Below are 26,865 nucleotides of genomic sequence, written 5' to 3'. Positions count from 1 at the left end.
ATATATGTATCTCAGTTTTATATATTTCTCATAATAAATTCTCACTACCTTAAACAAAAAGGAAGTAAATGCTTAAAAGAGTTGCAGTTCTGCCATTTGCCTATACTGACATGCTAGACAATAAGAACAGTAACAGTTTACTAATATATTTTTCCAATTACATTTTTGACAGCTGCGTAGTGAAGAATCAAACAAATTAATTGAAGCTGATATGAATGGTAAAGTTCAAAGTGGACTTTTCAAAAAGTAAGATTCTCTGTCCAAGATGTTTTTGTGTTTATTGTGAAATTTGATGTTAAATTAATGGGGTGGAAGAAGCGAGCATTAGAGGTTGAAGCATAAGACTAGAATCCAAGAAACTTGATTCAGTTCACCATCCAGATGTGGATCTCACTAAGTGGGTTTGGGTCAGTTATTATTTCTTACCTCAGCCTACTATACCAAGTAGTTCTTAAGAGAAATAAACTACGAGGGAATCCCCATATGTGATGCTTTGACTTCCTTGAAAAATAGTAGAATATAAATGCTATAAATCAATATAATTTAATTTGAGCTTCTAAAGTTCAAGTGGTTAAACAGGATTTTTTTTGTTTGAAGTTATGCTTAATTTTTAAAGCTGTTTTATCAAAAAATATTCTGTCTCCAGGCCTAGAACTACTCATAGTCTGTGCTATTGAATTTCAGTACTCTGCTGATGTGATTCTGAAGAAACTGGCCAACTTCTTTTTAAAAACCAATTTTCCCTTCAAGTAACTTTCTCCTCCTGTCCCATTATATTCATAAAAGCTATAAACTTGTGATACTGAAATGAGGGCCATGAATTTTAATAAGAGGAATTAGTCTATCACTCTACTTTTTTCCAGAAATGATTTAACTTGTGGCAATCTTACATTTTCAATTTCTTAACCCATTTAGTTTTTGATTTTTTTGTTGTTGTTCTAAATACTTTTCTTGGTTTTTATCTCAGCAAAGAGAAGATTATTTATGAAGCAGATACTTTAAAATCGTTAGAGACCGAAGAAGAGAACAAGGAATCTAGTAGTTCCAGCTCTGAGGAAGAGGAAGAAGCTGAAGAAGATGAAGTTTCAGAATCAGATACTGAAAAGGAGGCAGGTAATATATTTATTTAAATAAATAAGTAAAGTAATATATTTAAAACAGATATTCTTTTCCCTTTCTTTTGAGCAAGAGAATTCTATGAAGCTGCACTGATGAAGTCATTTTCAGAACTTTTATGTAAGCCTATAGCTTTAGATAGTCAGTTCAAATACAGAGTGTTGCTAGTTAAGATTGGTAACAATATCTTGCAATGTGAAATCCCTGTTTTTAAAATTCCAGACAGCTTAATCCATCTCATCTCCCAGGTTTCTATCTCTACTTTTCTGTGCCCACCAATGGCATTCCATTGCCATTAAGTAAATTTAAACCCTTTGAGAATTTTTTCTTATGACAGTAACCTAGTTACACTTAGTTCACTTAGTAATCTAGTCTACTCTGTTTACTAGCAATTCTGCCTCAATACAATCACATTATCAGGTGCTGGTGGTGGTTTCTTTTCCAAGCTTGCTGTTCAGCTTCCAAACGTTTCGTCACCAGGCTAGATGACATCCTCAGTGGGGCTTTGGTTGAAGCATTTTGTTTCAGTTCTTCTCTGCTTTTATTGATCTCATGTGGTCATGTGGTTGGTGGGTCATGTGAGCTGGTTGGTTGCTTGATTGCTACGGCTCCGTATGGGTTCATAGTCAACATGTTTGTTGATAGATCCATTGGTTGAATACCAGGCTTCAATAAATTTGCGTGCATGGCCCATGATTTTTGTTCTGTCCACCACACACCACAAACACAAATTCATCTAAGCCTGGTATTCAACTAACAAATCTATCAACAAACATGTCAACTTGGAGCCAGCCTATGAACCCATAAGGAACAGTAGCAATTGAGTGACTAACCAACAACGACACTGACTACCTCTTCACCTGGTGACCTTCACACATAATGACCAACCAGTCATATGGCATGACCATCCAGACTCATGATCCACTGACCACATGACCACATGAGATCAATAAAATCAGAGAAGAACTGAAATAAGACGCTTCAACCGAAGCCCCTCTGAGGGTGTCACCTAGCCTGGTGATGAAACGTTCGGAAGCTAAACAGCAAGCTCGGAAAAGAAACCACCACCAGCATCTACTACCCAAGCTACAAATATTTTCAGCCATTTCACATGAACAGGTCAAGAATCAGCATCTATGGAATACAAATGATTGTGAAACTTTACAAAATTTTGCAGTTTGAATGTGGAAAAAGCTATCCCAAGTATGAAAGAGTCTGCTTTGGAAGTGGTCTCAGTTTTCTTAAATATAAATGCCTGAAACAGCAATTTCATGGAGGTTCATATTTGGAATGATTTTACACATCCCTTCAAAGTCCCCCACCCACTTTCTTCAGGAAGTACCTGGCATTTCATAATTCATTGATCAGGAGAACATTGATGACAATGATTCATTGCATCCCTAGCCCCTTCTCCTTTGCTAGGCAGATAGCAAGTAATGCGAAAATCTACTGAACAGTCACAATTAAACATACTTTTTCACATAGTAAATGACTGCTTATAGCAGTGAGTTTGTTTTCTGAAAAATTACTCAGCTTCCTTCGCTTTTCTTAGATACATTAGCAGCTTTTGAATGCACATGGTGGTGCTACATAAATTTAGGAAACTTCTAACTACATATTTTTCTAGATTAAAAATTGGAGGACTGCACAAGATATATTGCTGCAGTGCAGCATTATATTACGGTAGAATTTTGTACTAGTAATTGTAGCATCAAAACAAGTAATTACTCAGAATACAGAATTAATTGCAAAAACCTATGGTATGGATATACATAATTTATCAGTTCCATCTCTGAACTCCTAATTTGCACATGCCTAAACTTGGGAAATGTTGGTGCTATTTGTCACCTTGGAAAATTATTTGCTTCTACAGAAGTAGATAAAATGGTCAAGGAATTATTAATTTAAATAAAGAAATGTAAGTTTCACTTAATTCTTGTGGTCCCTTTTTTATCCTTGCTTCAAGTAGTATCTGGCTGGCCAATATTTATTGTTGATACCAGCTTTTAGATATACAACAGTATGAATGCATGCATGCCAGAATTTCTTGCAGCTTCATACTGGGCATTCACATTTCATATGCATCTTCTGAAACAGTATTTTTAGTATGAAGGGCTTAATATATTTTGTGCGATGTGCAGTTAGGGGGGTGGGTGGGTTGTGAGGTAGGTAGGCAGGAGGATGCATGTATACTCGACTCTGATATTCAGATTTAGGCGGTTTTGCCTTCACTTCTTATCACAGGATGATCTGAAGCCTTCTGCATTCCCAGAAATTTGTGCCTGACAATGTTCTTATCATTTATTGCCATCTTATAAAATGTACAAAAATTTGACGTTAATACTTCCTTAGTATTTGATGTTTAGCTCTTCCTAAAGGCCTAATGAAAAATCTCTTTTAAAGATAGAGTTCAGTCTAAAATAGACTGGAACAAAGTACAGGGCCCACAAAAAAATGGCCTTTCTAAAATAATGTGTGGGAAATCAGTAGGCGTGTTAGAAAATTACTGGTCCACAGTTTTGTTCAGACTATAGGACAGTGGCTTATTAAATATATACTGATTAACATACAGTAACTCAAATGGGCATATATGTTTAACTGCAGCATTTCAAAAGAATGGGGCTAGAATGCCCAGAACACATTGCTCAGTTAAATCTAGAATTATTGTAGAATGTCTGCAGATCTTTCATCCTCTGCCTCCCATCTTCTTAGAGAGCAAAGAAGAGTCTATTGCAAACCATTCCAAACATGAATCCAGAATTCTCATCTCAGAACAAATACCACCCCCAGAACATAACACTTTTACTATGGCTCCTGCTCGAAAAGTAAGTAGACAGGGACTTAAGGTAAGGGGTTAGAGGTTACATTTAAAGTTTTATCCTATGAAGAATGACTTCTTAAATTCTTTTATTAAATAGAACTTACTTTGTATAAACATTGGAAGAATGAATCTATGTTCTATTTTGAAAAAGCATAGTTAAAAACCATCAAGAACTGACTTTGAGTTGATCGACATATTTGATGTTATTTGTTTAGTTTGGAACCAAAACAGTTGTTTCCTATTCTTCTGCAGTTTAATCAGCAACATAATACCAGAAAAAAATGTAATAAATATTATGCTTATTTTGTATACATTTAATTTTATACAGAAATATCAGACTGCAGGTGTTTTTGGTTCCCCCCCCCAAAAAAAGTGGTCTTAAATGGGTTCATGTCATTAATGATGCTAAATTCAGTATTTGTTCATATGTTGACTCTGAAAAAAATCAAACTTCCTAGGTCAAAAACATGTTTTTTTTTCTTAGTATAAATATGGCTATCTTCATCATTTCCATTGAAGAATTTTATGCAATAGTAAAAACAATACAAAAATGATAAATAATGAAAAGAAGAAAAGAAAAGAAAAAAAATAAAGAAGCAGCTCCTAATCTCTTTTCACAACAGTTAAAAATACTTTTATCATCTATCCTCCTGTTCTAAAGTTACATCATGATTCCATTCTTTCACATTTTACTCTTTCTAATCATGAGATCCATAAATCACCAATTCATTTTTTCCCACTTTCAGCAAAAAGTCCATAAAGCACTTCCAGTCAGTAATAAATGTACTTGTTATCTAAGGTATTTTCATCATAATTAAGTTTCTATTGAGTGTAGTACATGCCTAGTCAGATTGGGAGAATTGACCTCCCCTGACATTAATTTAAACCATTAGTGAAATGTTTTTAATATTTACCTATTCATTATGATGTTGTTTTTGTTATAAACTATCAGGAGCTTAGATGGTCAGTGGTATAAACAGTAATATTATATGTGTAATGTGTACCAGTATGCATGAAAAATTTGCCGCTTATAAGTACATTTCATTAAATAGGATAAATTAGTTTGAATGTAAGGTATTGATCCATTTGTTTGAATGTAAGTTTTAGTTAAAAATGTTCCTCCATCTTGGGAAATTATTAACTATTAGATGAAGAAAGAGGGGCTGTATTTAATGTTATTGCTCTTTGGAATCTATGCAGAGATAATACCTGGAATACAGTGAAAAATTTGCATAACTTTGCAGTGGACCGCCTTAAAACATGTAGGAGCAACTATCATTTGCTCTTTAGATATTTCAAAAATACATTCAACTGCCATAAACAGGAGATGACACCTCTGTGAGTCAAACATATAGAAGCTTGGAAGCTGCAAATGAATAGGAATCCATCTGAAAAATGAAAAGGTTGATTGCGATGAAAAACCGAGTAATTAAAACATCTCACTCCTCCATATTAATTAGTAATTAATAAATAAATAAATAAATAGCCAATTGTAGCTAAACAAGGAGATAATTTTGGTTACAGGGATCATTTTCAAAATATCCTATGACTGTATTCTCTGCAGTTGCTGATAATTTTGCATCTGCTAGTTGATGCTCTCTCCATCTGATCAATAGGAGAATGGAAAAATCAACATCCCACAAGTCCTCTGCCTTCAGGTTTTCCCTTATGTGATGCTTCATTTGTGTAACAGGGATCAGGATTTTTTCCCTTTCTTTTTTAAAAAGCTGTTCACAGTAGTGAAAGCTGCAATGCTGCTGCTCTGTGAATTTGGGATGCTGAATGGAACAAAATCAGGATTTATTTATACAGAGGTGGCATGATTTGTTGCAAGTTTATTTCAAGTTAGTTAAGTATTCTCTAAAATATCACTGATAATCAAAAGACAAACATTCTGAGATTGAAATTTGATTTTCTATTGATATTGCCATCTCTTCTTATTTTTTATGTGATAGCAGAGTATGTTAGACATTTGGCAGCAGGTATTACATTCAACCTTGTATTTTACCCAGTGATCATGAACACTGGTCATGAACAAATAACGTTCCATGAACATACAAAATGTTCCATTATTACAGAATGCATGTATAGCTTGTCTCAAGGTCTTAGCAGACTTTTTCCTCCCCTTACATTTAAGATAAACTAGTTACTTTATTATCCTGTTTTTCTCTGTCCAATTGTCAACTATATGCTTTTCTTTTCTTTCTTTCTTTCAAAGGTCTCTTAGTTCCTCCCTTCTGTTTAAGGAACTGACCAATTAATTATTTACTAACAAAACAATTTCAGACACTTTCAAGATGCTATGTTGGTTTAACCAGTGGCTTATAATTTTAGGCACAAGTCTTGAGTTAACAATTACAATAAGAGAGGACATTCAAAGACTAAGAGGCAGACTGAAATGGAAATACGTGCTAATGGAAATGGCCTACTGCAAAGCAACAATGCTGATAGGGTTGCATATTTTTTTTGCAGTAGTTTCCTATGCACTGCAACAGAGCTGCAGTTAATCACTTCTGCTGGCCAATATTAATAAGAGCATGTAGCCTTGCAAGCATATTATGGGAGGGTTTAAATGTTGCGTGTGGAGTGGCCCGAAGAAACAAGAGCAAAAATGAAAGTTGAGAATTCACTTAATTCCTTCAAAAGCATTTTACTAGTCTTTAGTATGTCAGAATGAAGATAGAGGTAGTCCTTACTTATGACCACAATTGAGCCCAAAGTTTCTGTTGTTAAGTGAGACATTTGTTAAGTGAATTTTGTCCCATTTTATGGCCTTTCTTGCCACAATTGTGAAGTGAATCACTGTAGTTGATCAGTTAGTAACCCAGTTGTTAAGTGAATCTGACTTCCCCATTGACTTTGCTGGTCAGAAAGTCGCAAAAAGGGATCACGTGACCTTGGGACACAGCTATGGTCATAAATATGAATCATTTGTCAAGCGTCCGAATTTTGATCACATGATCGTGGTGATGCTGCAAAGGTTGTAGCTGAAAAACGGTCATAAGTCACATTTTTCAGTTCGCTAAAGGAACTGTTGTAAGTCGAGGACTGCCTGTATTTCCTTATGTCCTTCACCTGCCTTCAATGTCTACTATGCACTATGTTTTATTTTAACTTTGAATGATGATATTTCTTTCCAAATATTTTAATTAACTTTCTTACCGATTATGGTCAGAATCTACATCTTTTTGTGATTTGTACTCTTGATTCTAGTCTTGGAGAAACCAGGAATATTCTGTTTCTTTTTCACATGCGGACTTCTATTTAGCGATTGACTTAGGCATGCAAATTCAGCAATCTACTAGTATCAATTGGAGTTGGATAGTCAATACACTTAAAATAGTCACAACACTACTACTAATATATCACATAGGATTTGGAATCAGCTCAGATTTAAAATATGGCCTACCATGTAACATCTAAAAACTATTAGATAAATTAATTTAAGCATTCCAATTGGCAGGTGGCTATTTAAACACTAATTGGATTACAGTATAAATTAATTTAGTACTTCTGATTTATTTCGGTGATGTTGAAATGCTTGGTAGGGGTTGAACTTTTAGCTTAGATTAAACTGTCTATTGGAACCTGACTATTGTTTATACTGCCTCTGCTATGTATATTATAACTTGTTTTGAATGAGTCAGCCTCTCACTTCTTAAAAAAAAAAAAAAAATCACCGTACTATGTTTAAACGAGATTGATTAATGATTATAAAAAGCACTAACATGGACAAATTGACATTTTAGAGTTGGTGTGGGTGTGCACATATTTGTATGATGTTTTATATAAATTTAATTAGAAAATATGATATTTTGATATCATTGTCTTGGCATTTAATATGCAATTGTTTTGTCATTCAGTAGAATGGCTTATTTTATAGAACATATATGTCTTTCTCAAGCCAACATGCACTCTGGAGCTCCCCTTTGCAGTAAATTTAAAGCATCTGTGAGGTAAAAAGGGATCATTTTAGTTGTACAAGAGGAGACAAACTCTTAGGGCTGAAAAGGGCCATTTAAGCCATTGAATCTAAGCTGCTGTTTAATGTGAAACATGGCTGGCTAAAGTCTGCTTAAAGGTATACAGTGAAAGGAACTGCTACCTCTCTGAGTCATTGTTCTCTTGTTGACACTGTCATGATGTTGGAATGAGGTAATTGAGGCTTTTCCAATTATGTCCTCAAGCCACTGTGTCTCTACCACCTTTTATAGTGTAGTTCATTGCTTAACAAGCCTGAAGAACAAAAAGATGAATCACCATCATCATGGAGGCTAAGCTTGCGGAAAACTAGCAGCCAAAATGCACTTAGTGAGGACAGCATGCCCAGTGACACTCTCAAAGAGAAAGGCAGCTCCATCTATTACTCTTCTTCAACCCCTCGGATATCTGCACTATTAGATAACCAAGAGAAGGTACACAATAATTTGACTTCACTGTCTTTGAAATCCATGTTCTGAAAACTAAAATAATGCTGAATAATCTAATCTAATCTAGTTTTGTTTTGTTTTTGGTGTAGTACTTTACTTGTTAACTAGAATTAGGATTTGCTTTTTCTGTCATACAGAGATTGACTTAACTCCATTTGAGGAATGGAGGCTATGATAGATTGTTATCTATCTTTTCTCTTTCAAAAGCTAACACTTTTTCTTCACTTTAAGTTATGAACACAGATGATATTGATGCTGATCTTGACCATGGTCAGTGCTATTCAGCGTTTACTTCTAATTGTAGTTCCTCTGTGGATTGATTCAACTCTAATGCTATTGGTCTTGGAAAAGGCAATGATTTGAAAAAGTCATTCCTGGATTGAAATGTCCTAGAACATGGGTGTCAAATTCACTGCGTCACATTGCCATCACGTAACGTTTCCCAACACTTTTCCCATTCGTGGAGCTGGGGTGGGCATGGCCTGCGTATGATGCATCCGGCCCGCCAGTTTGACACCCCTGTCCTAGATAATTCTTGTAGTTGATACTTGGTCTCCAAGTAAATGGATTCTGGATGAGTTATACCATCTATTAAGGTCTGGCTATTGAACACTTTTGTAAATGGCCTGTGGTGGGATTTGGAGAGAGATGAAGAACCTCTCTATATCCCTCCCAATATTATTGGGGAAGGAGCTGAGCCTTTAGATATTCCAGTGTTCGATGGTCCAGGCTGCTGGTCTCTCCCCATCTTATTTAAATATCTTCATGAAGCTGCTGGTTTCATCAATATATATAATAAATAAGTAAATTATGGATTTGAAACTAGCTTCATATCCTGAAATATAGACAGAAAAATTGTACAAACTTTTTGTACAATTGTACAAAAGTGCACAATTACAAAATATTCTGGGGGAGTTATATATTTATTTTAAATAAAATATATAAAATATTCAGCTCCTGTGATTTAAAAAAAATTATGCACATTCCTTCATGCTATATTATGTATTGAACAATAAAAAAGTAAAACATTTCAAAAAATTCATGTCCAAAAAATTGCTGTAATTTAGGAATTTGTTCTTATTTCTGCAGGACAAGGATAATAAAATCTATTTTGCTTCAATATCCCCTCGAAGATTAAATAATACAGGTGACATTGAAGAAAAGGAAAACCGGTAAGACCCTTTCAGTAATGGCCCCAGATTTATAGGAGTAAATGTTTACAGTATGAACTGAATCTGTGGGACAGTTTTTCTCCCTTCCCCCTCACTTTCCTTATTTCTCCTACATCTTGGTTATATTTTGCAATAAAATATAAACCCATACAAATCTACCAACAAGTCCATATAATTTTCTTGCCAATGAGGTTTTTTTTTTTCAATTTCCTATTCTAGCCAATAGGCCTGTTATTTCATAGACTTCTTCCACCCAAATACCAACCAGTTCTAAGACTGCTTAGCATTTGGAGACCAACCAAGTCATTTTATCATTAAGCTATAACTAAAGTTATATAACTATAACTAAAATACTGTTCTGATACAGTAACATATATTAGTTATGACTTCCTTGCTTATTTATTTATCAAATTTATATAATTGTCAATCTGACAAATGTGATGCCTCCTTATAAGGTGCAGAGACATCCCTCTCCCTCAAAGAAGAATTCATGAGCGCTAGAACCCAATCACGTGTCACCTCCTAGGTGGACTTAGCTGGGGTGGGGGAATGGAATGAATGAACAAATGGCCAAGCTCATAGTCATAAGGACCTTGTCCATTTCCTCTGACCCAACAGGTTCAAACCATTCACAGATAACAGAGCAAGACTCCTCAGGACCTGCACCAAGGCTGTAGTTCTTTTACATCACCACCTTAAAAATGATGAGAGAATTGAATATATATGTTTTTTATTTTGTATATAGTACGTTCGCATGGTTTGCCCAATTAGCCCTACATTTTAGAATGACATATTTCAATTACTGCAAAATAGAAAAATAACCTCAGAGAACAGGACACATTCATACACATTTTACACTTTACTCAAACTATATATTTTACAAGTTATCTATTAGAACTGTTCTTCAAAATTGATTCTTCTTCATACTTTAATTCTTATCAGAGTATATTATCTGTCTCTGAAATATTTAGTGACAGTTCAGGTACATAGAAGATATTTATATAAAATGCTGTGTTCTTAACAGTTGGTTTTTATTTTCCAGTATTTTTTTTCTCCAGCATTAGGTTGATCTTGGCAAGCATGCATTTTGCTTGGGTTTGGTAAATAGATCAGAATGTGATTACAGTTGAAATACTGCTGTTATAGACTACCTGCATATGTCTCAATGCCATAGGTGCATTTGAGTGACATACTCAGTTCCAGAAAATTCTGCTTGTTTTGATATTAAAAGGTTGCTTTTAATATCAAAATAAATATTATTTGTTTTTAATTTATTATGCCAACTGAATGCAGTTTAGCAGAACTGCTGAACAGAACAATTCAGCACACCATTCAGTTAACTTAGCAATTTAAAAATGAACCACAGGATGGTGATTTTGGTAGTGCTTGTGGCTAAGCCACGCAAAACAGAATGTCACCATAACATAGTCTTTGTGTCTTATTGTAGATTGTCAGAACTGAAAAATATAATACACAAAAGTGTAATTACCGCCCCTCTCTTTCCCAATTTGCCATTTTAGAGAATCGGCTGTTAACTTGGTACGGAGTGGTCCTTACTCTCGCCAACAATGGAGGGAGGAACCAAAAGGGAATGAAACCCCTACAACTGGTGCACCTTCCACCTACATATCTACCTATATGAAAAGGTAAGGTGTATTTAAAACTTTTGGTGGAAAAGCGTACATGGTTGCATTAATTTTAAACAGTTTAGCAAAATTCTGACTGCCATAAAACCAGAAAAGAGGAAAACCAAGATTAATGACGTAGCCCATCTTACTTGCCTCTTGTTTGTATAATTAGAACAATGATTTATCAACATTTTAATTTTTTTTCTACGTGAAAATTTTATCCATATAAAATGTATCTTGTGAATTATAAGGAATAGAAGAAAGTATTATTTTAATTTAAAACTATAGTGGAGGTTGAGGGTATCATTGTGGAAATACTGAACATTTTGTTTGTTGTGTGCTATGCAAATTAGTATGATACACTTTTGTCATTTGCTTTGAAATAATTAAAACCTGGAAAGCAAATATGCAGACATTATTACATAAAGAGGTTATTTGAAAGAATATGCTGATCAATAAAAGCAGTAAGATCATATTAAACCTATAAGCAAGCAATATAATACATATATACTGCTGTAGCTATAATTCATCAATAGAAATATATGTATATGATATGATATTATCTCAACATTATTGCAGTCTGGGGACAAGCAATGTTTGAGAGGTCAGGATGTGTAATTCAAACATGTGGATAATTGGTGGAGTTATCCAGGATTTTTTGCATAAATCTGGAAAAGGCTTGGCTATTTTTTTTTAGCCTAGATGACTTTAAAAGTAGGCTTGGAAACCATAACATTTAGGCAGCGGTAGCTGAGGTGCTGAGAATGTGGCATAGATATCACGAATAGGGTTTAGTTACATTAGATATGTAACTAAAAGTTGTATTAATCCCAGGTTATGTTCTGAAAAGGAAACTCTATTTCTTTTTGAATCATCTCCATGTAAATTATCCTTACAATGAATTGTGCTCAAGTAATGTCAGCCCAGTAGCCCAATGACAGAAGGGATTATTCCTCCCTTTCACAAACTGTCTTTAAAAAGATAGTGAGTACTCAAGTAAGCATTGGGATAGCACAGTTGGTGAAGGCATGCGAAGACCATAGAAGATAGACCCACTGCTCAATTAGAAATAAATTCCCATGATAATAGGTATAGTCTCCTACCTGCAATATAGATTGTTTTCATTTTAAAACATTTCAGTATTGTAAACATAACTTTAAATATTTTAATGACTTGTTTGTTTATGCTGTAATTAGTTAGGCCAGGGGCCGGCAACCTTAAACACTCAAAGAGCCACAAAGGTCCTAATCAGAAGCCCCCGTTCAATTCTGGAGTTGATCAGAAGTCCAGTTTCCCCACCATAGAGATTCCTCCTAGTGTAGCCTCCTTTTTCCTCTGCTGACCGGAAGTCCACTTCCCCCACCATAGAGTCTCCTCCTAGCATGGCATCCTTTTTCCTTTGCCTGTCCTAACCAAAAGCCCTATCATTTGTGGAGCCAACCAGCAATAGGAAGCCACCGCAGAGGGATGAAAAAGGCACATTCGGCTCCAGAGCCACAGGTTCCTGACCCCTGAGTTAGGCCTATTACACACTTGTGAAAATAAATATTCATTTATTTATTACATTTATATGTCACTCATCTCGTTATCCAAGTGATTGCATTTCTTCTAATCTAATTCCAGAATTTGTTGGAGCGTTTGTGTCCTTGCATTTTATAATCCATAGAATCCTTAGTTTGCCCGAATTATCAGGTATAGGATAAATCATATTGTTAATTCTTGAATATCCTAAGGAAACAACATAGTAGGAATCCAAAGAAATGTAGAGCTGGATTGTAATCAAACTTAACAGAGGCTTCAGGTTTTTTTTTTCATAATGGCATTTTATTTTGCTAAACCAACTCTCTTAATTTAAGTAGAATATTGAGTTTAAAATATTTGATATTTATTTATTCATTGTTGCCTATTAGGTCAACAAAAAATAGCAATCTTAATTTTTAATTAGCCTGCTTACAATCACAGCATTTTTGATAATACAGAATTTACCTGATCATAGATAGCTTGCTAGCTGCAATCTAAACTCTTGCATTATTGACTGTCTGCTTCATATTGTTTCTGGTAAATATAATCTGTTTATTTAGGACAGTGTTTCCCAAACTTGGCTATTTTAAGATGCATGGACTTCAATGCCCAGAATTCCCCAACCAGTATGCCTGGTTGAGGAATTCTGGGAGTTGAAGTCCATACATCTTCAAAGGGTCAAGTTTGGGAAACACTGATTTAGGAAATGGACTACATTTGATTTATTCTACTGTATGCTTCAGTCTGCATACAATACTGTGAGATCTATTGCTCACGTTGGCATGGATCTTTCAACATTATCTTTCCCCCCCATCCTGATCCTATGAGTAATCTAAAAGCAATTTCTTATTGTTGTGATTCATGTCCTAATTTAATTGAATATGTTGATCATTAGGCATTTTCTATTTCTATTCTTGCACATTCAATATGTATTTAGTAGTTAGCTAAACAATTCACCTGCATCTTTCCATTGGAATAAATCCACAAAAACACAATGCAAGAAAAATACACAATAATAAATTTGACAATTGGTTCATTTAGATCATACACTTAATTGTATGATCCAGGGAAAGAAGCACCTGCTGTAAAGAGTTATAGACATTGGTATTCCAACACACCCCAAGGCAATTCTTTACCACCCAGCTATATTATTCTGACTGATTTGTATTAAGATTTTTCTTGGATTTTTTAATTACAGTTCTCCAGTTGTTAACTCTTCTGTCATTTGTGCTCAATTGCTTTGCTAGCTGAACCTGATAGAGGGCAATATTTGGGGAATTATCTTTCTTCATTCCTATTCTAACATTTTTAATCATATTCATTGTCATTATTTATGCACTAAAAAGAAATCACTATTACTGTATAAAAATGTTCTGATGACTGTTCTATTAACGGTGAAATTCATTTTGTTTCTCTTCGTTCTCCTAAGGCATTTTACAATTATTTACGAGTTCATTTTGTATGTTTCAGAGCCCCTTACCGACAACAAAGTGACTCTACCACAGAGAAGAGCACAGAGGCTGTCTCTTCTAGCATTCCATTAAGTGTCATAACAAATCTCACTGTACCTGGAAGTTCCAACGGTGTCACAACTACTAATTCTAACTCACTGACTGGAACAGAGTCATCTACTGGTGATGCCAGGGATCGAAGAAGGTTAGTGAGCCTTTTATAGAGTTATGAGCTGCATTTACTGCATGACACAGATCCACTGGTAGGTAAAACCATATTAAGCTTTCCAATTTTTTTTTTGCCTTATTTTAGCAATCATATCAATTTGTTTTGCTTTTTGTTAGAACATGATCATATAATTTAGTACAATTCAAGTTGTGCTCTGAGCCATGGTATATATACTTTTGAATATAAAAATTACTTTCACTAAAATTCATGTTATTCATATAATGACATTATATGAAAGGGTTTATTCTTCGCTATCTTATGAAATGTTTCCTAGTACTAGTGTGGTCATTCAGGAAATGTGAAGTAAATGGATCCCAGCTTCTATTTTGATTTGGTAAATTTTCCATGGATGTATGAGTTATGAATATTCTGTACAGAAAGTTGAAACTGTGTAAAAATCTTTTACATTTTATTTATTAATTCTTGTTAAAGAATTTTTGTTTTTATAAATGAATCCTAGAATTACTCACAATACATTTTTTGATTCCACTTACATTTTACTGTAAGTATCTGCACATAATTTTACATATTTATTCTTGTTCTGTTCCTTAAGTAAATAAATTGCAGTGCTATCTGATCTAAGATTTCTGGAATGATTAGTTCTTCTTAAAGGTTTTGTAATTATCATTTCTTTAAAAGGGAATGCTTCAAATATAAAGTTTCTATTAACTAGTGATTAGCTGTGGATATTTTTTTGTGGATCATGGTAGAAAATGAGAATTACATTTGAATTTGGAATTTCCAATTATTTTTTTCTTGTTGATTTTGTTGTTGTTCAGTCGCTAAGTCATATCTGATTCTTCACAACCCCATGAACCATAACACGCCAGCCACCCCCACCCCCTTTTCCTGCCCTGTCTCCCTGAGTCTACCTAAACTCATGGCCACTGCATTGATGACTCCATTTTATCTTCTGCTGTCTCCTTCTCCGTTTGCCTTCAATCTTTCCCAACATCGGGATCTTTTCCAATCAGTCCTCTCTTTTCATTTGGTGGCCAAAGTATTTGAGCTTCAGGATCTGTCTTTCCACAGGACAATCAGGGTTGATTTCCTTTAGGATCTTGTTGCTTAGGCTTTGTTGAATAATCAAATTAGCTAAAAGTGTATGACACTTAAGCAAGGAACAATTTGCAGATTTAAAATAGGTTCTGAGAAAGACAGATCATTAGATTTTTTTAAAAAAGTTTTTAAATAGAAGCTTAAAATGAAAAATGACAGATATTTCCAGATATTTTAGTATGGGATTTTGGCATTTAGTGGCAGCTGTCACAATAGTACATTTATCTAACTCAGTGTTCCCAAAGCTACAGTGTTCTCTTAGCAACAACAACATAAACTTCCAGACTAATATTAGATCATTAAGATGCCTCCATAACAGACTGCTTGTCTGTTTGAAGTCACTGGATTAAAATTTAAATGCATTGCTAAGCTTATGGAAAAACAAGTAAGCACTCTGGAATGTCCTTCCTTTCAAAAGTGTGCTGTTCCAATCATTTAGATGCTCTAATTTCTTGATTCACTCTCATATAAAACACAATTCTTTGTTCAGTTCCTTATCTGCAGGTTTTACCTACAAGCTCCTCTACAGTTCTGATTCATACTTTGCTGATAGCACTTTTGATGTAATCCAATCTTAAACTGTTCCGGTAATATCTAGAAAAGAGAGCCATAGGGACAGTCCTTTGTGCATGAATTTCAGCTAAAGTAGTTTGCTCTGCATAGATTTTATTAGCTAAACAATATTGGATAGTATCAGTTTGGAGTAGCTGCTGTAAAGCTCTATTAATAGATCAGAAATGCCTGATGAAAACAGAACTTGAGCTCCAACATGTTGTTCCTAAGCATTTTATTCCAAAATTAATATAGCCAATAAATCTTGATTGTTCCTGCCATAATACTTGCCAGGCTTTTGACAGAAGACATAGAGGAAAAGAGTCCTCTTTAATATTGTTCTTGTTCTTCTTTAACAGAATCAGTTCAAGGAGTTAAATTTATATTTGGTAAGATAAGATTGCCAGAATATCAGTAACTGGATTGCTTTATTTTAGAATCCAATTTAATTTTCAGCTTGTTAAGGCAGAGCCTTTTCCTAACAGCTTTCTTGTGAAACGGTATGATGCCTGATCTCTTTCTAGATAACTGAGATAAGTACTGGTAGACTCCCTTGAATTATTTCATCAAGCTGACTATTTTCCCAAAAGCTCAGAAGACATTTAGCTATCTAGTACAGAACTCACCTTATTAATAAAAGAATGGATAGCAATAGCATTTAGACTTATATACCGCTCAACAATGCTTTACAGCACTCTCTGAGCAGTTTACAACATCAGCATATTGCCCCTAACAACCTGGGACCTCATTTTACTGACCTCGGAAGGATGGAAGGCTGAGTCAACTTTGAGCCAGTTAGGATCAAACTCCTGGCAGTAGGCAGAGTCAGCCTGCAATACTGCATTCTAAACATTGTGCCACCATGGCTCCTCATATGGAATTATATTCAGGTAGCTGTGATAGGATATGTTCCAGTATCTGACTGAAACAGGCAGGATCACACAGGTTCCAGTTTTTTTTCCTTTTTCATGGAACTTACAGAAACAGTACGAAACAATTTTAGAATCAGCCATGCCTTGTTGGAGCAGACAAGCACTTTCATGTTTCCAGCTTCTGAACTGCTTACATTTACATTTGTTGTGGTGGCAGTTTGCCCCCTTTTCAAGTAAGCACAAGATGGCAAATCAGTTTGTGCCATACCTTTCATTATACAATCATAAGAGGAGAGCGTTCTCTGTGGGAGCCCCGACCCTCTGGAATGGATTGCCCACCGAGCTCAGGACAGCCCCCGACCTCCTTTCCTTCCGTCGCGAGCTGAAGACGTGGCTCTTCCGTCAACTCAACTGATCCGTTTGGATGTACACTGTTATAATTTTAAACTGTTTTAATTGGGGTGTTGATTTTAATTTTATTTTATTGTGATTTGTATTGGAAATTGTCATTTTGTAAGCCGCCTTGAGTCCCTCGGGAGAAAGGCGACATATAAATCGCAATAATAAATAAATAAATAAATAACATATTGTGTTCCTAACATATAAGCAGTCCTTTATATAATTAGATATTAGGACTAATCCTATTTTTCCATATGTGTTTAAGGAAAGGGCTTACCAAATGAATGGGCAAAATACCATCCTTCATAGTCTGAAGACCTGACAGATGATCTCACTTTGGCTAATGATCTTCAGAGAAGCAAACCTTTGATTTTCTCTTCTTGTATCTAATTTGTGGCTTTTGAAAAAAACTTTCCTATGGTGCTCTTCAGTGTTCTTTTTTATTTTGGATTGTACCTTCAAACACTTAATCTTCTCCAAGTCTCATTCTACATCCCATAAATCCTTATTAGGATCAACTGTTCACTTCATTTTAGATTTCACCAGCTAGCCTTACTCTGGATAGAAACCAATAGAATTACATTCCATTTTCAATAGTTTCTCTTTCAATTCACATAAGCTATGATAACAACTTTACTGCTAGCTAGATTCCCCTATTACTCTCTCCGACAACCTCTTCAGTCTCAATTTGCCAACTTATTTTTTATAAAACCATGTTTTTAAGATTCCTTTGTTTTTGACAACTTTTATTTGTCCCTTCTGTATGAAAACTCTAATATATGAGAAGCTAAGCTACCATTGTGGCCAACTTTTGGCATCCACCCTCCATTATTCCATAGTGCATAGAGCAACTACTTTGTTTTTGATGTATGACTTAACATGGTCTTGTAAATACTAAGCACCAATTATAAGTAATTATTATAAGGATCAAAATTATGTCCATGCTATTTGCACTTGTTTTATTATTTACAAGAATATATGAAGTCATATATCAAAAGCAAAGTGTCAGCTCAATGTACAATGGAATAAAGAACAGTGATGGCCATTTACTTGTGTCACTTGTAAACTTATTTTATAACAAAAATTTGGGATTGTTTGGGGAAAAAATGGAAGGGTACAAATACTTTTGACTGTGTCTGTATCTTCTGTACAGGGCACAGTATCAACAAAGCAAATTACAGTTATATTTACTTTGGGCTAAAAAAATGAGGTGAAAACTTAACAAATAATAATGCCTTATTAAAATGGCATATACATCTCAAGGCTAATATATTCAATCATTATATGTGTCCGAATAAAGATATTATTTGATAGCTAACATACTAATTGTTGAGTCATGAAATACTACATGAGGTTATAATAGGTGAGAAACAGGATTTATCTCATGGTAGAATGATTCTAAGCCTCTTTCCTCGCAAATTACATATATAGGCATCAGTTATTTTGGAAGAAGCAACTTTAAGAGTTCCTGATTACTTTTATTCAATTCTTCCTTAAACATCAAAGGAAGGAGCAGACAAAGGGAAAAAACTTCAGATACTGTCTTCCAGGGAGCTAAAATGTTGAGAAGCTTCTTTATACCACTTTTTGAAAAACAAGCAGTCAATAAATATTGGTTTAAGGTGATGCAATTTATTTGAAATGTAGGGTCCTTGGAGCTCTCTGAGCTTGGATATTTTCTTGAGGATGTTTCATTACCTAACTAGGTAACATCATCAGTGCTGCTTGGCAGTGGGGTTTGCTCTCATTTTATATACTAGTGGCTTGCTTTGTCAGGGTTGGTGGGAGTGGTCTTGGTGGTTCCTTGATTGGGCTGTTGTCTACTGTTAACATGTTTGGCAGTTCCTTGATTGGGATATTGTTTGCTTATTTGAAGTTATTTAGAGTTGCAAGTATCAGGAGAAAAAAGATAGCAGGCCAGAGAGAGGCTTCAGGAAACATTTCTGAGGACAGAGAGACCTTGTTGGTTAAATTTGGCTTGAAAGTTTGGGTTCCTACTCTGTAAGTTACAGAATCAGATATTTTTAGTGTACAGGTTTTTGATGTACATCACACAATAATATTTTCATTAAAATAAAGGTTGCCAGAATTGTCGTTTTAAGATCTGGCTGGTTCTTTAACTTGCTTCTTTTTAAAATAACTGAATCTAAAGTTGTACAATAAATAGAACCATAAATTAACCAAACAGACTATGTTTTCATAATTAGGCCCAGAAGAACTAACAGCTTTAATACTGTTCTAACGTAGTATTTTATGTACTCACTGCATCCTTAACCTGGTTTAGTGTTCTGTATAAATTTAGTCTGTAGGGTACTAAGAGGAATCTGTCCATTCATGCTGTGTTAGGGAAAAGACTCTAAACCCTTAAAGAAGCTTGCAGTCATCCAACACCTACTGTTGAAAGTGCTTATCAGCCCTGCTTTCATTGTTAATTGCTTTGTGATAAGTTTGTCCTCTTAGAAAGCAAGCTGCCAGTCCTGGTGACAATGTAGGATAGGGAAGAATTCTGTGTGCTATTTCAGACTTCCTACTACTTCCATGTTCGGAAGAGAAAAGTTTACTGTTGCTTTATCAGACAGCAAGCTGCATTTTTTTGTTGTTGTTGAAGAGGTCAGGACTTGTGTGTTATTATTGAATTCCTGATTTCCTATGCAGCGGTCCATGCAAGAATTTCAGCTCCTGGGCAGTCTGTCTGTAAAGGTTCAAGGTGGGCATTTTTGATGATTTTATTGAGACTTAATTTTTAAAAAGTGAAGGTGAAGGGAAGGCAGGCAGATAAAATAGAGTAGCAAGTAACTTATATACTTATATTTATAACTTATAAATACAAGTATATAAACCTATATACTTGTAGTCTTCATTACAAAGGTTGTGAAGAGAAACATGGGTATGTTAATAATATCCTAAAATGATATCTTAAATTTACTGTTTGGTCCCAACAAAATGGCTAAAATACCTTTTAATTAGTATTTATATTGTCTATTGTGCTGTTTTTAAGTTTTTAATTGAATTGATTTTGCATGCTTGCTTAATTTGACCAGGATATTTTACTAACAACATTCTTTTTAGGTCTTTATGCTCAGAAAATAATAGTTAATTGTTTATCTACCTTGTGTTAATGAACTATGAGCAGACTTGTGAACTGAGAAGTTTGGCTAAAGTTTTAACTATTTTCCTTCAAGCAATAATTGTAGTAGCAAAAGTTAACATTTAAATGGTTATGTGGACATACATACGGATAATATAAAGTAGTAGGAAGTATAATCTTACAAGTCTTTTGCAATTAAGGCAAACAATTGCTAGTCTTTTTCCCATCTTTTTATATTTCTTTATTCCACAAGATGGCAGTAGATGACTTGCTGTCTTTTTAACCTCAAATGGAATACTGTCTAGCTTTTAAAATTATATGCTAATTTCTATTTAAGGAATGTCAGATGTCTAAAGCCCAGATCAGCAGATATAGCATCATTTATCACATGTCATATTTCATATACTGAGAATGAGATACTACCTTCCACTTCAGTTTTTTGAGTTATGATTGCTGCTTCTTGAGTCATGTTGTTCCTTTTGCTTACTTTGAAATTGTGTCCCACCATTTCAGATAAATGCAGCTAAAATAATCTGCCTGACACTAAAGTATTTTACAATTTTCAAAATCATCATATAAATGACAATACTTACAGTATTAATTAAATCTTATTCACCTGTTATTTGTTTGACTTCTATGCTACTTTTCCTTTGGAAACCTGGGGACAAGAGTGCTCCTTCCTCCTCCTCCAATTTTTTCGTAGACCGATGACATTGTGTGGGCCTTTTGCAATATGACAATAATGGTATTGGACTAAACTAGGGTTGAAGTTCTCACTCAGCCACAGATGTTCACTAGTGATTTGGGACAATTGAGTCAAATTTACTTCACAAAATTGTCTTTGTGCAGTAGAGAGTGCTATGTAGATAGGCTTGAATTTCTTGAGGAAAATTTTTTTTGAAGAAACATGGGGCATAAATGTATCAAAACAGTTGAGTTAGGAAGGACATGACAAAAGTAAATACATTGTTTCTTTCTCTTTCACAGTATTAGACTCTAGGATCATTCATTGTTTCAGAAGTGATTGGTGATTATAGATAGGCAAAAAAAAAATCTACTTTATACAGGCATAGTTAAACTAGAATTTACTACAATAAAATGTAATCATGGGCAACAACATGGCTAGTTTTCAAAGAGGATCGGATAAATCCAGAATGTGAATTTATATAGAATTGCAATAGACATATAGAATATACAGACAATATTACAGGTAGCCCTTGACCATTCATTTAGTCACCATTCAAAGTTATAACAGAATGAAAAAAGTGACTTATGACATTTTTTCTCACTTCTGACTGTTGCAGCATCCCCAGGTCATGTGGTCAACTTTTGAAATCTTCTGGCAAACAAAATCAATGGGGAAACCAGATTCACTTAACAGCCATGTTACTAATATAACAACTGCAGTGATTCACTTAACAACTGTGGCAAGAAAGGTCATGAAATGGAGCAAACCTCACTTAACCACTGTCTCGCTCAACAACAGAAATTTTGGGCTCAATTGTGGTTGTATGTTGAGGACTACCTATATACTCTTTTCCTATAAGCTCCAACTATTACATTTCTTTTTCAATATCTCAGGTTCTGTGGCATGACTAACCTTTATTTTGGTGGGTGCGCTGAAAGAGAAGGCGGTAGTCTTTTTGAAAACTTGGATGTGGATATTTATTTAAAAAATAAATATTTGAAACAAAATACAATAATTTCTACACTATTTTCCTAGTAGTAGTGATAAGATATAATTATGTTTAAAAAACAGGAAAGAAACTTGAGCGAGGAAAAATTAGACCAAGGATTCAAGCCTTTGTCACATAACAGATTTACATGCAGCAATGATCTTTATATAGCCAAATATCCCAAAATATGCCATTACAGGAAATCAATACTATACCCTGTTAATTCAAATATACTGTATCTAGCATAAAAGGAAGCAAAACACAAATGGGACGAAATGCCAATTTATAGTTTCCAGTTTATGTTTTTGCTAAATAACACTTGAAATTCAAATTAGAGTAGACCAGGCAGTTTTTATTGAACTTTGCTGCCCCCCGCCCGATCTATAGCTAAAAACATGGCCCATATATACTTTTTCAATTTAATATATTTCAAGGTGAATCCAAATTATATGTTGTCAATCTATTCTTAAATGTATCCATTTTAAGGAAGCTGTAGTGGTTAAGGCTAGAAATCCAGAAACACTGAATTCCAGCCCCACCTTAGGCATAAATCGACCTGAGTCTCTTTGGGCAAGTCACTTTCTCAGCTCTAGGAAACAGGTAATGACAAACCACTTCTGAAGTCTTGCCAAGAAAACTGCAGGGCTAGTCCAAGCAGCAGAATCAACAATGGCTTGTATTGTCAGTGTATTATATCACAGGCGTGGGCCAACTATGGATGGCTTTGATAGTGTTTCCAGCATTCAATGTTGTCTCTTGCAGTTTTCTTACTCTTTGGATATATTCTTTATAAATCACATGTTTAGCTTGTCTGTGCTTGAGGCTATCCAATTGTAAAATGCCCAGATACTTGTAAGTTTCATCATGATGGCTCCTGGTGGTTTGGCCATTTGGCATTTCAATTCCATTACTGTTTGTGATTTTATCCTGCTTTATTATACTGCAGCGAATCTCTAGGCCAAAGTCCATTGCTATATGTATGCTAAAGATTCTTAGTGTTTGTCAATGACTAGATTCTGATTTCTGATTTTGCGTATGCTTATTGTAGGAGTTCAACAAGATTATGCCCTTGTTATACTTTTAGGCATAGAATTACATGCAGGTACTTTAAAATTTTAGGATATCTGTTTATTCTCAGTAATTAAATTGCCCTCATGTTTTATTTTTAATGTAAGGTACCCTCTTCACACCCTGCAGCAGATGAAAGACTCAACTGTTTGAATAAGCAGAATTTTTTATTTGCAAAAGCTATTTTTACGTTTAAAGGATTTTTCCTTTTTATTATATTTTAGATCCTATCTGACACCTGTAAGAGATGAAGAAGCAGAATCTCTAAGGAAAGCTCGATCTAGGCAAGCTCGTCAGACTCGCAGATCTACCCAGGTGAGAAATATTAACTTCTACAGAAGAAGGTAATGTGATCTCTAAATTATTTAATTTTTCCTGTGTAGTTTTTTCTTAATCCACTTCAGAATGGAAAATTTCTTACACATCTTTGGCCATTAAAAGGCCTGCTTTAAATAAATTTATATTACTTCTCGAAATTTATATCTAATTTCAAGGAAGAATGTTATTAACATCATGTGATAATTAAATTGTTATTTTTATAAAGCTAATTATTTTTCATCAGAGGAGGAATATTTATTGACATTACTTCACATTGAATATTTGGAAATGCTATATTTAATAGATAAGTTAGCATACTTTGAAGTACTGATTCCCAGCTTTGAGTTTACTGATTATCACCTGATTAGAACTTTACCAAGCTTATTCACTGTGGGAAGGATAATTTATGATGGGATTTTTATTGATTTTAAGTAATGATCCCCCTTTTTTTTGCACCAGGGACTGGTTTCGTGGAAGACAGTTTTTCCACAGACCAGGAGTGGTGGTTGTGGTTTCAGTTATGTTTGCTCACCTGCCATTCACCTCCAGCTGTGCGGCCCAGTTTCTAATAGGCCATGGGCGAGTCCTGGTCTGTGGCCTGGGGGTTGGGGACCCCCCCACTGTAAAGAGACACCACATTAACAAAGACTGTCTTATTTTCCAGGGTATAACACTTACAGACCTGCAGGAGGCAGAGAGAACTTTTAGCCGGTCTCGTGCAGAGCGGTTTACTCAGGAACAGCCAAGTGAAAGGTCAGACAGGCTCAGAGCTAGTGAGGGAAGTGGTGGAAAACAAGAAGATATCACCAGAAGAGAATCCAAGGAGGTCAACTCACCATGGACTAGAAACTTGGATGAAGAGGTAAGTGAAGCCATACATAAAACCTTTTTTTTCCTCCAAAATTATGACATTCAATGAGTAATAGATTTGAATTATGTTTGAAGGAAAAAGTATATATTTAATTTGTTTCCCATCTTTTTTAAAAGATGGTTATTAAAAAAAATATCTGTTCACTTCTGTAATGTTTTTCTTTATTTTTATACCATAGCAATGGATCTTTGTGAAGAAATATACCACTTAATCAGCAGATTTGATTATACTGGTATTCAGAATGATCTGTCCAAATATAACTTGTTGAAACAAATATGTGTTAGCAGTGTTGACATTTTATTTCAAGGGCAGGGCCAGATGTCATAATTTGATAAATGCCTTTTAAATGTCATTAAATGGCTTCTGCAGAAGATGTGAACAATAATAATTATAATTTAAGAGTTTTCCCAGAGCAGAGAAAAGTCAGCCAGGTGCTTATGGGAAAACCAGAAGTAGAGAATGGGTATAATAGTACCCTCTTAACTTGTATTATAATATCAAACCAGCTCTGATACTAGAACTGATATATAGCCATCAAAACTATTAATATTTTCTTCCATGAATGCATCTTATCCTCTTTTAAAGTCAGTCAAAGCCCATTACTGCTTTTTTGAGTATAAAGCTCTAATTACCAGTTTTATTTATATCACAAGTAATTTTATACATTTCTGCCTTGCCTCAACCTTCAGTTTTTCACTTTAAGTTTTTATTCAGGAGGAAATATTTGCATGTATCTACATACACATTTTAAGATTAAGAAACCTGAACTGTGAAGAGTAGATACAAGCAACCTGCTGCTCTCTACTTACTTGAGACTACTGTTCCACAACTCCTTGTCATTGGCCATGCTGGCTTAGGCTCAGAGAAGCTGAAGTCTAAATTAGTTAGATAACCTATTCCTTATATACAGCATATATTTCATGTTTTGCCATAACATCGTGAACAAAGTTATAATCCTGTTAGCTTTATTTTTAGTCCTTAATAAATGGAAACTACAGCAGAGAATCTGTCTTTTTCATAGCATCTGTATACTGGGTTAATGAACTTCACTATATTTCCAGAATATCATTTTTGATCAACTACCAACAGCAAAGACTCATATCTGTATCTATTTGATGATTATCCCAACGAAAAAGAAAATCTAGACAGTTGAAGATCTGGGAAAATAATTGCTTATATTTATTTTTCCAGTATAGATAAAATGAAGCTTTGTTTTATTTAAAATATATCCTGTTCAGAGTCCTGAGAAAAATTAAGATTGGTTAGTTGCATTGTTTGTAATCTAAATCCTTTTGAAGTTATCAGTTGGACTGGGGTGCAGGTACATGTTGATAAAAATTACAAAAAATAATGTTTATAGTTGATAGAAGTGATCACTCTTGGTCTAAAAAGTTCTGATTCCTGTTTTTCCTTTCGATTTATGATTAGGGGTAGAGTTAGTTATTTTATTATTCAAATTTCTAGGTCACCTAAACTCCAATCATACTGAGCTGCTTAACATATACAAATACTAAAATAAAAAGCTAACATTCAAAATTAGTGTCATTAAGAGGGAACAACAACCAATTATGAAAGATAAAATCAGCAGCGATTAAAACAGAAAAAAGCTCTCTGTACCCTTAACCCAAGACCTGGGAGAAGAGCCATGTTTTCAGTGCTCTTTGGAAGGCCAGTGGGGTAAGGATCATACAAATTTGGTGGTGGTGGTGGGATGTTATTTCAGAGGGAAGATGTCATGGCAATGAAGGCCTGCTTCTTAGTTCCTACTTGATAATGTTGATTAGTTGATGGGATTCAGAAAGAACCAACTGTCAAATCTTACAGGACAGTCAGAAACCAGAACAACCAAATAATTCGGTCCACATAGGGTTTTAAAAGTTAGAGCCCCATGTGCAGTACATTACATTTGTTCAGTCATGAGTTGACCCAAACCTGACTGACTATATATGTTCTCTTTTTTCACCTAATTATAGCTCACATAGCCTATGCTCCTACACTTTGTTTTTATATACATAATGGTAAGAAGTACTATTTTCTATACATATATATTCAACTCTGCTAAAGGGATATAATACTGTTAGTTTTAACCTTAGCATGTAGCCCTTGTTCGTTATCTTTGTACCAATTGTTATTGCCTATGTTTTTCTTACAGTCTTCTGGTCGTCGATTGAGATACTTAGCACAGCAAGACAAACCTACAACTGCTGTCTCTCCTTCATTAACTTCCAGTCTTTATTCAAGTTCTCACATGCCCAAGACAAGTAGATTTGTATCTTCTGATTCATTGAGCTCAGCAGATTACCAAAGCACATCAGCTGGCAACATGGAAAAAAATGGTATTTACTTCTTATATTGCTATGTTTTATAACTGTTTGAATGTATACCCTTATGAGAGACATATTAAATATAGCAGCCCATCAGAGAGAGGGGAGAGGAGAGGAGAGGAGGTGGGGGATACCTTTCTTCAAGTGGTTTTTTTTACGATTATTTAGGATCAATCTTGCACCTTTTCTTTGGGAAGAATAGTAATTCTTCTCCCTCTCTTTTTGAATCAGCAATCTCTTGAAATATTTGAATCCACTATAGGTGGTTTT

The 26,865-nt window shown here is 34.7% G+C and overlaps 1 protein-coding gene across 35 annotated transcripts in view; it reads left to right on the top strand.

Moving 5' to 3' along the window:
* The window catches only part of PPP1R12B (protein phosphatase 1 regulatory subunit 12B), a 139,835-nt gene that overhangs the window by 26,491 nt on the left and 86,479 nt on the right, over positions 1-26,865 (top strand). For 27 of the 35 annotated variants that reach the window (XR_015733010.1, XR_015733009.1, XM_087889305.1 and 24 more), the window contains 10 exons: positions 173-246; positions 968-1,113; positions 3,829-3,941; positions 8,152-8,352; positions 9,457-9,539; positions 11,060-11,185; positions 14,159-14,344; positions 23,307-23,397; positions 24,065-24,262; positions 26,424-26,607. Coding sequence is in view for 33 of the 35 variants with exons in the window: in XM_087889305.1 (XP_087745431.1) it covers positions 173-246; positions 968-1,113; positions 3,829-3,941; positions 8,152-8,352; positions 9,457-9,539; positions 11,060-11,185; positions 14,159-14,344; positions 23,307-23,397; positions 24,065-24,262; positions 26,424-26,607 (1,402 nt within the window). In the remaining 2 variants the exon portion in view is untranslated. The remainder of the gene's footprint in view (positions 1-172; positions 247-967; positions 1,114-3,828; positions 3,942-8,151; positions 8,353-9,456; positions 9,540-11,059; positions 11,186-14,158; positions 14,345-23,306; positions 23,398-24,064; positions 24,263-26,423; positions 26,608-26,865) is intronic. The other 8 variants (XM_087889308.1, XM_087889309.1, XM_087889307.1 and 5 more) reach the window with 1 other exon arrangement.

Source organism: Pantherophis guttatus, chromosome 3 (genome assembly GCF_059756535.1).
Source record: "Pantherophis guttatus breed Tessera chromosome 3, ASM5975653v1, whole genome shotgun sequence".
In the NCBI taxonomy this organism is placed as follows: Eukaryota; Metazoa; Chordata; class Lepidosauria; order Squamata; family Colubridae; genus Pantherophis; species Pantherophis guttatus.
Note: the sequence above shows the minus strand (reverse complement) of the source record. Positions and strands in the feature narration are given on the sequence as shown.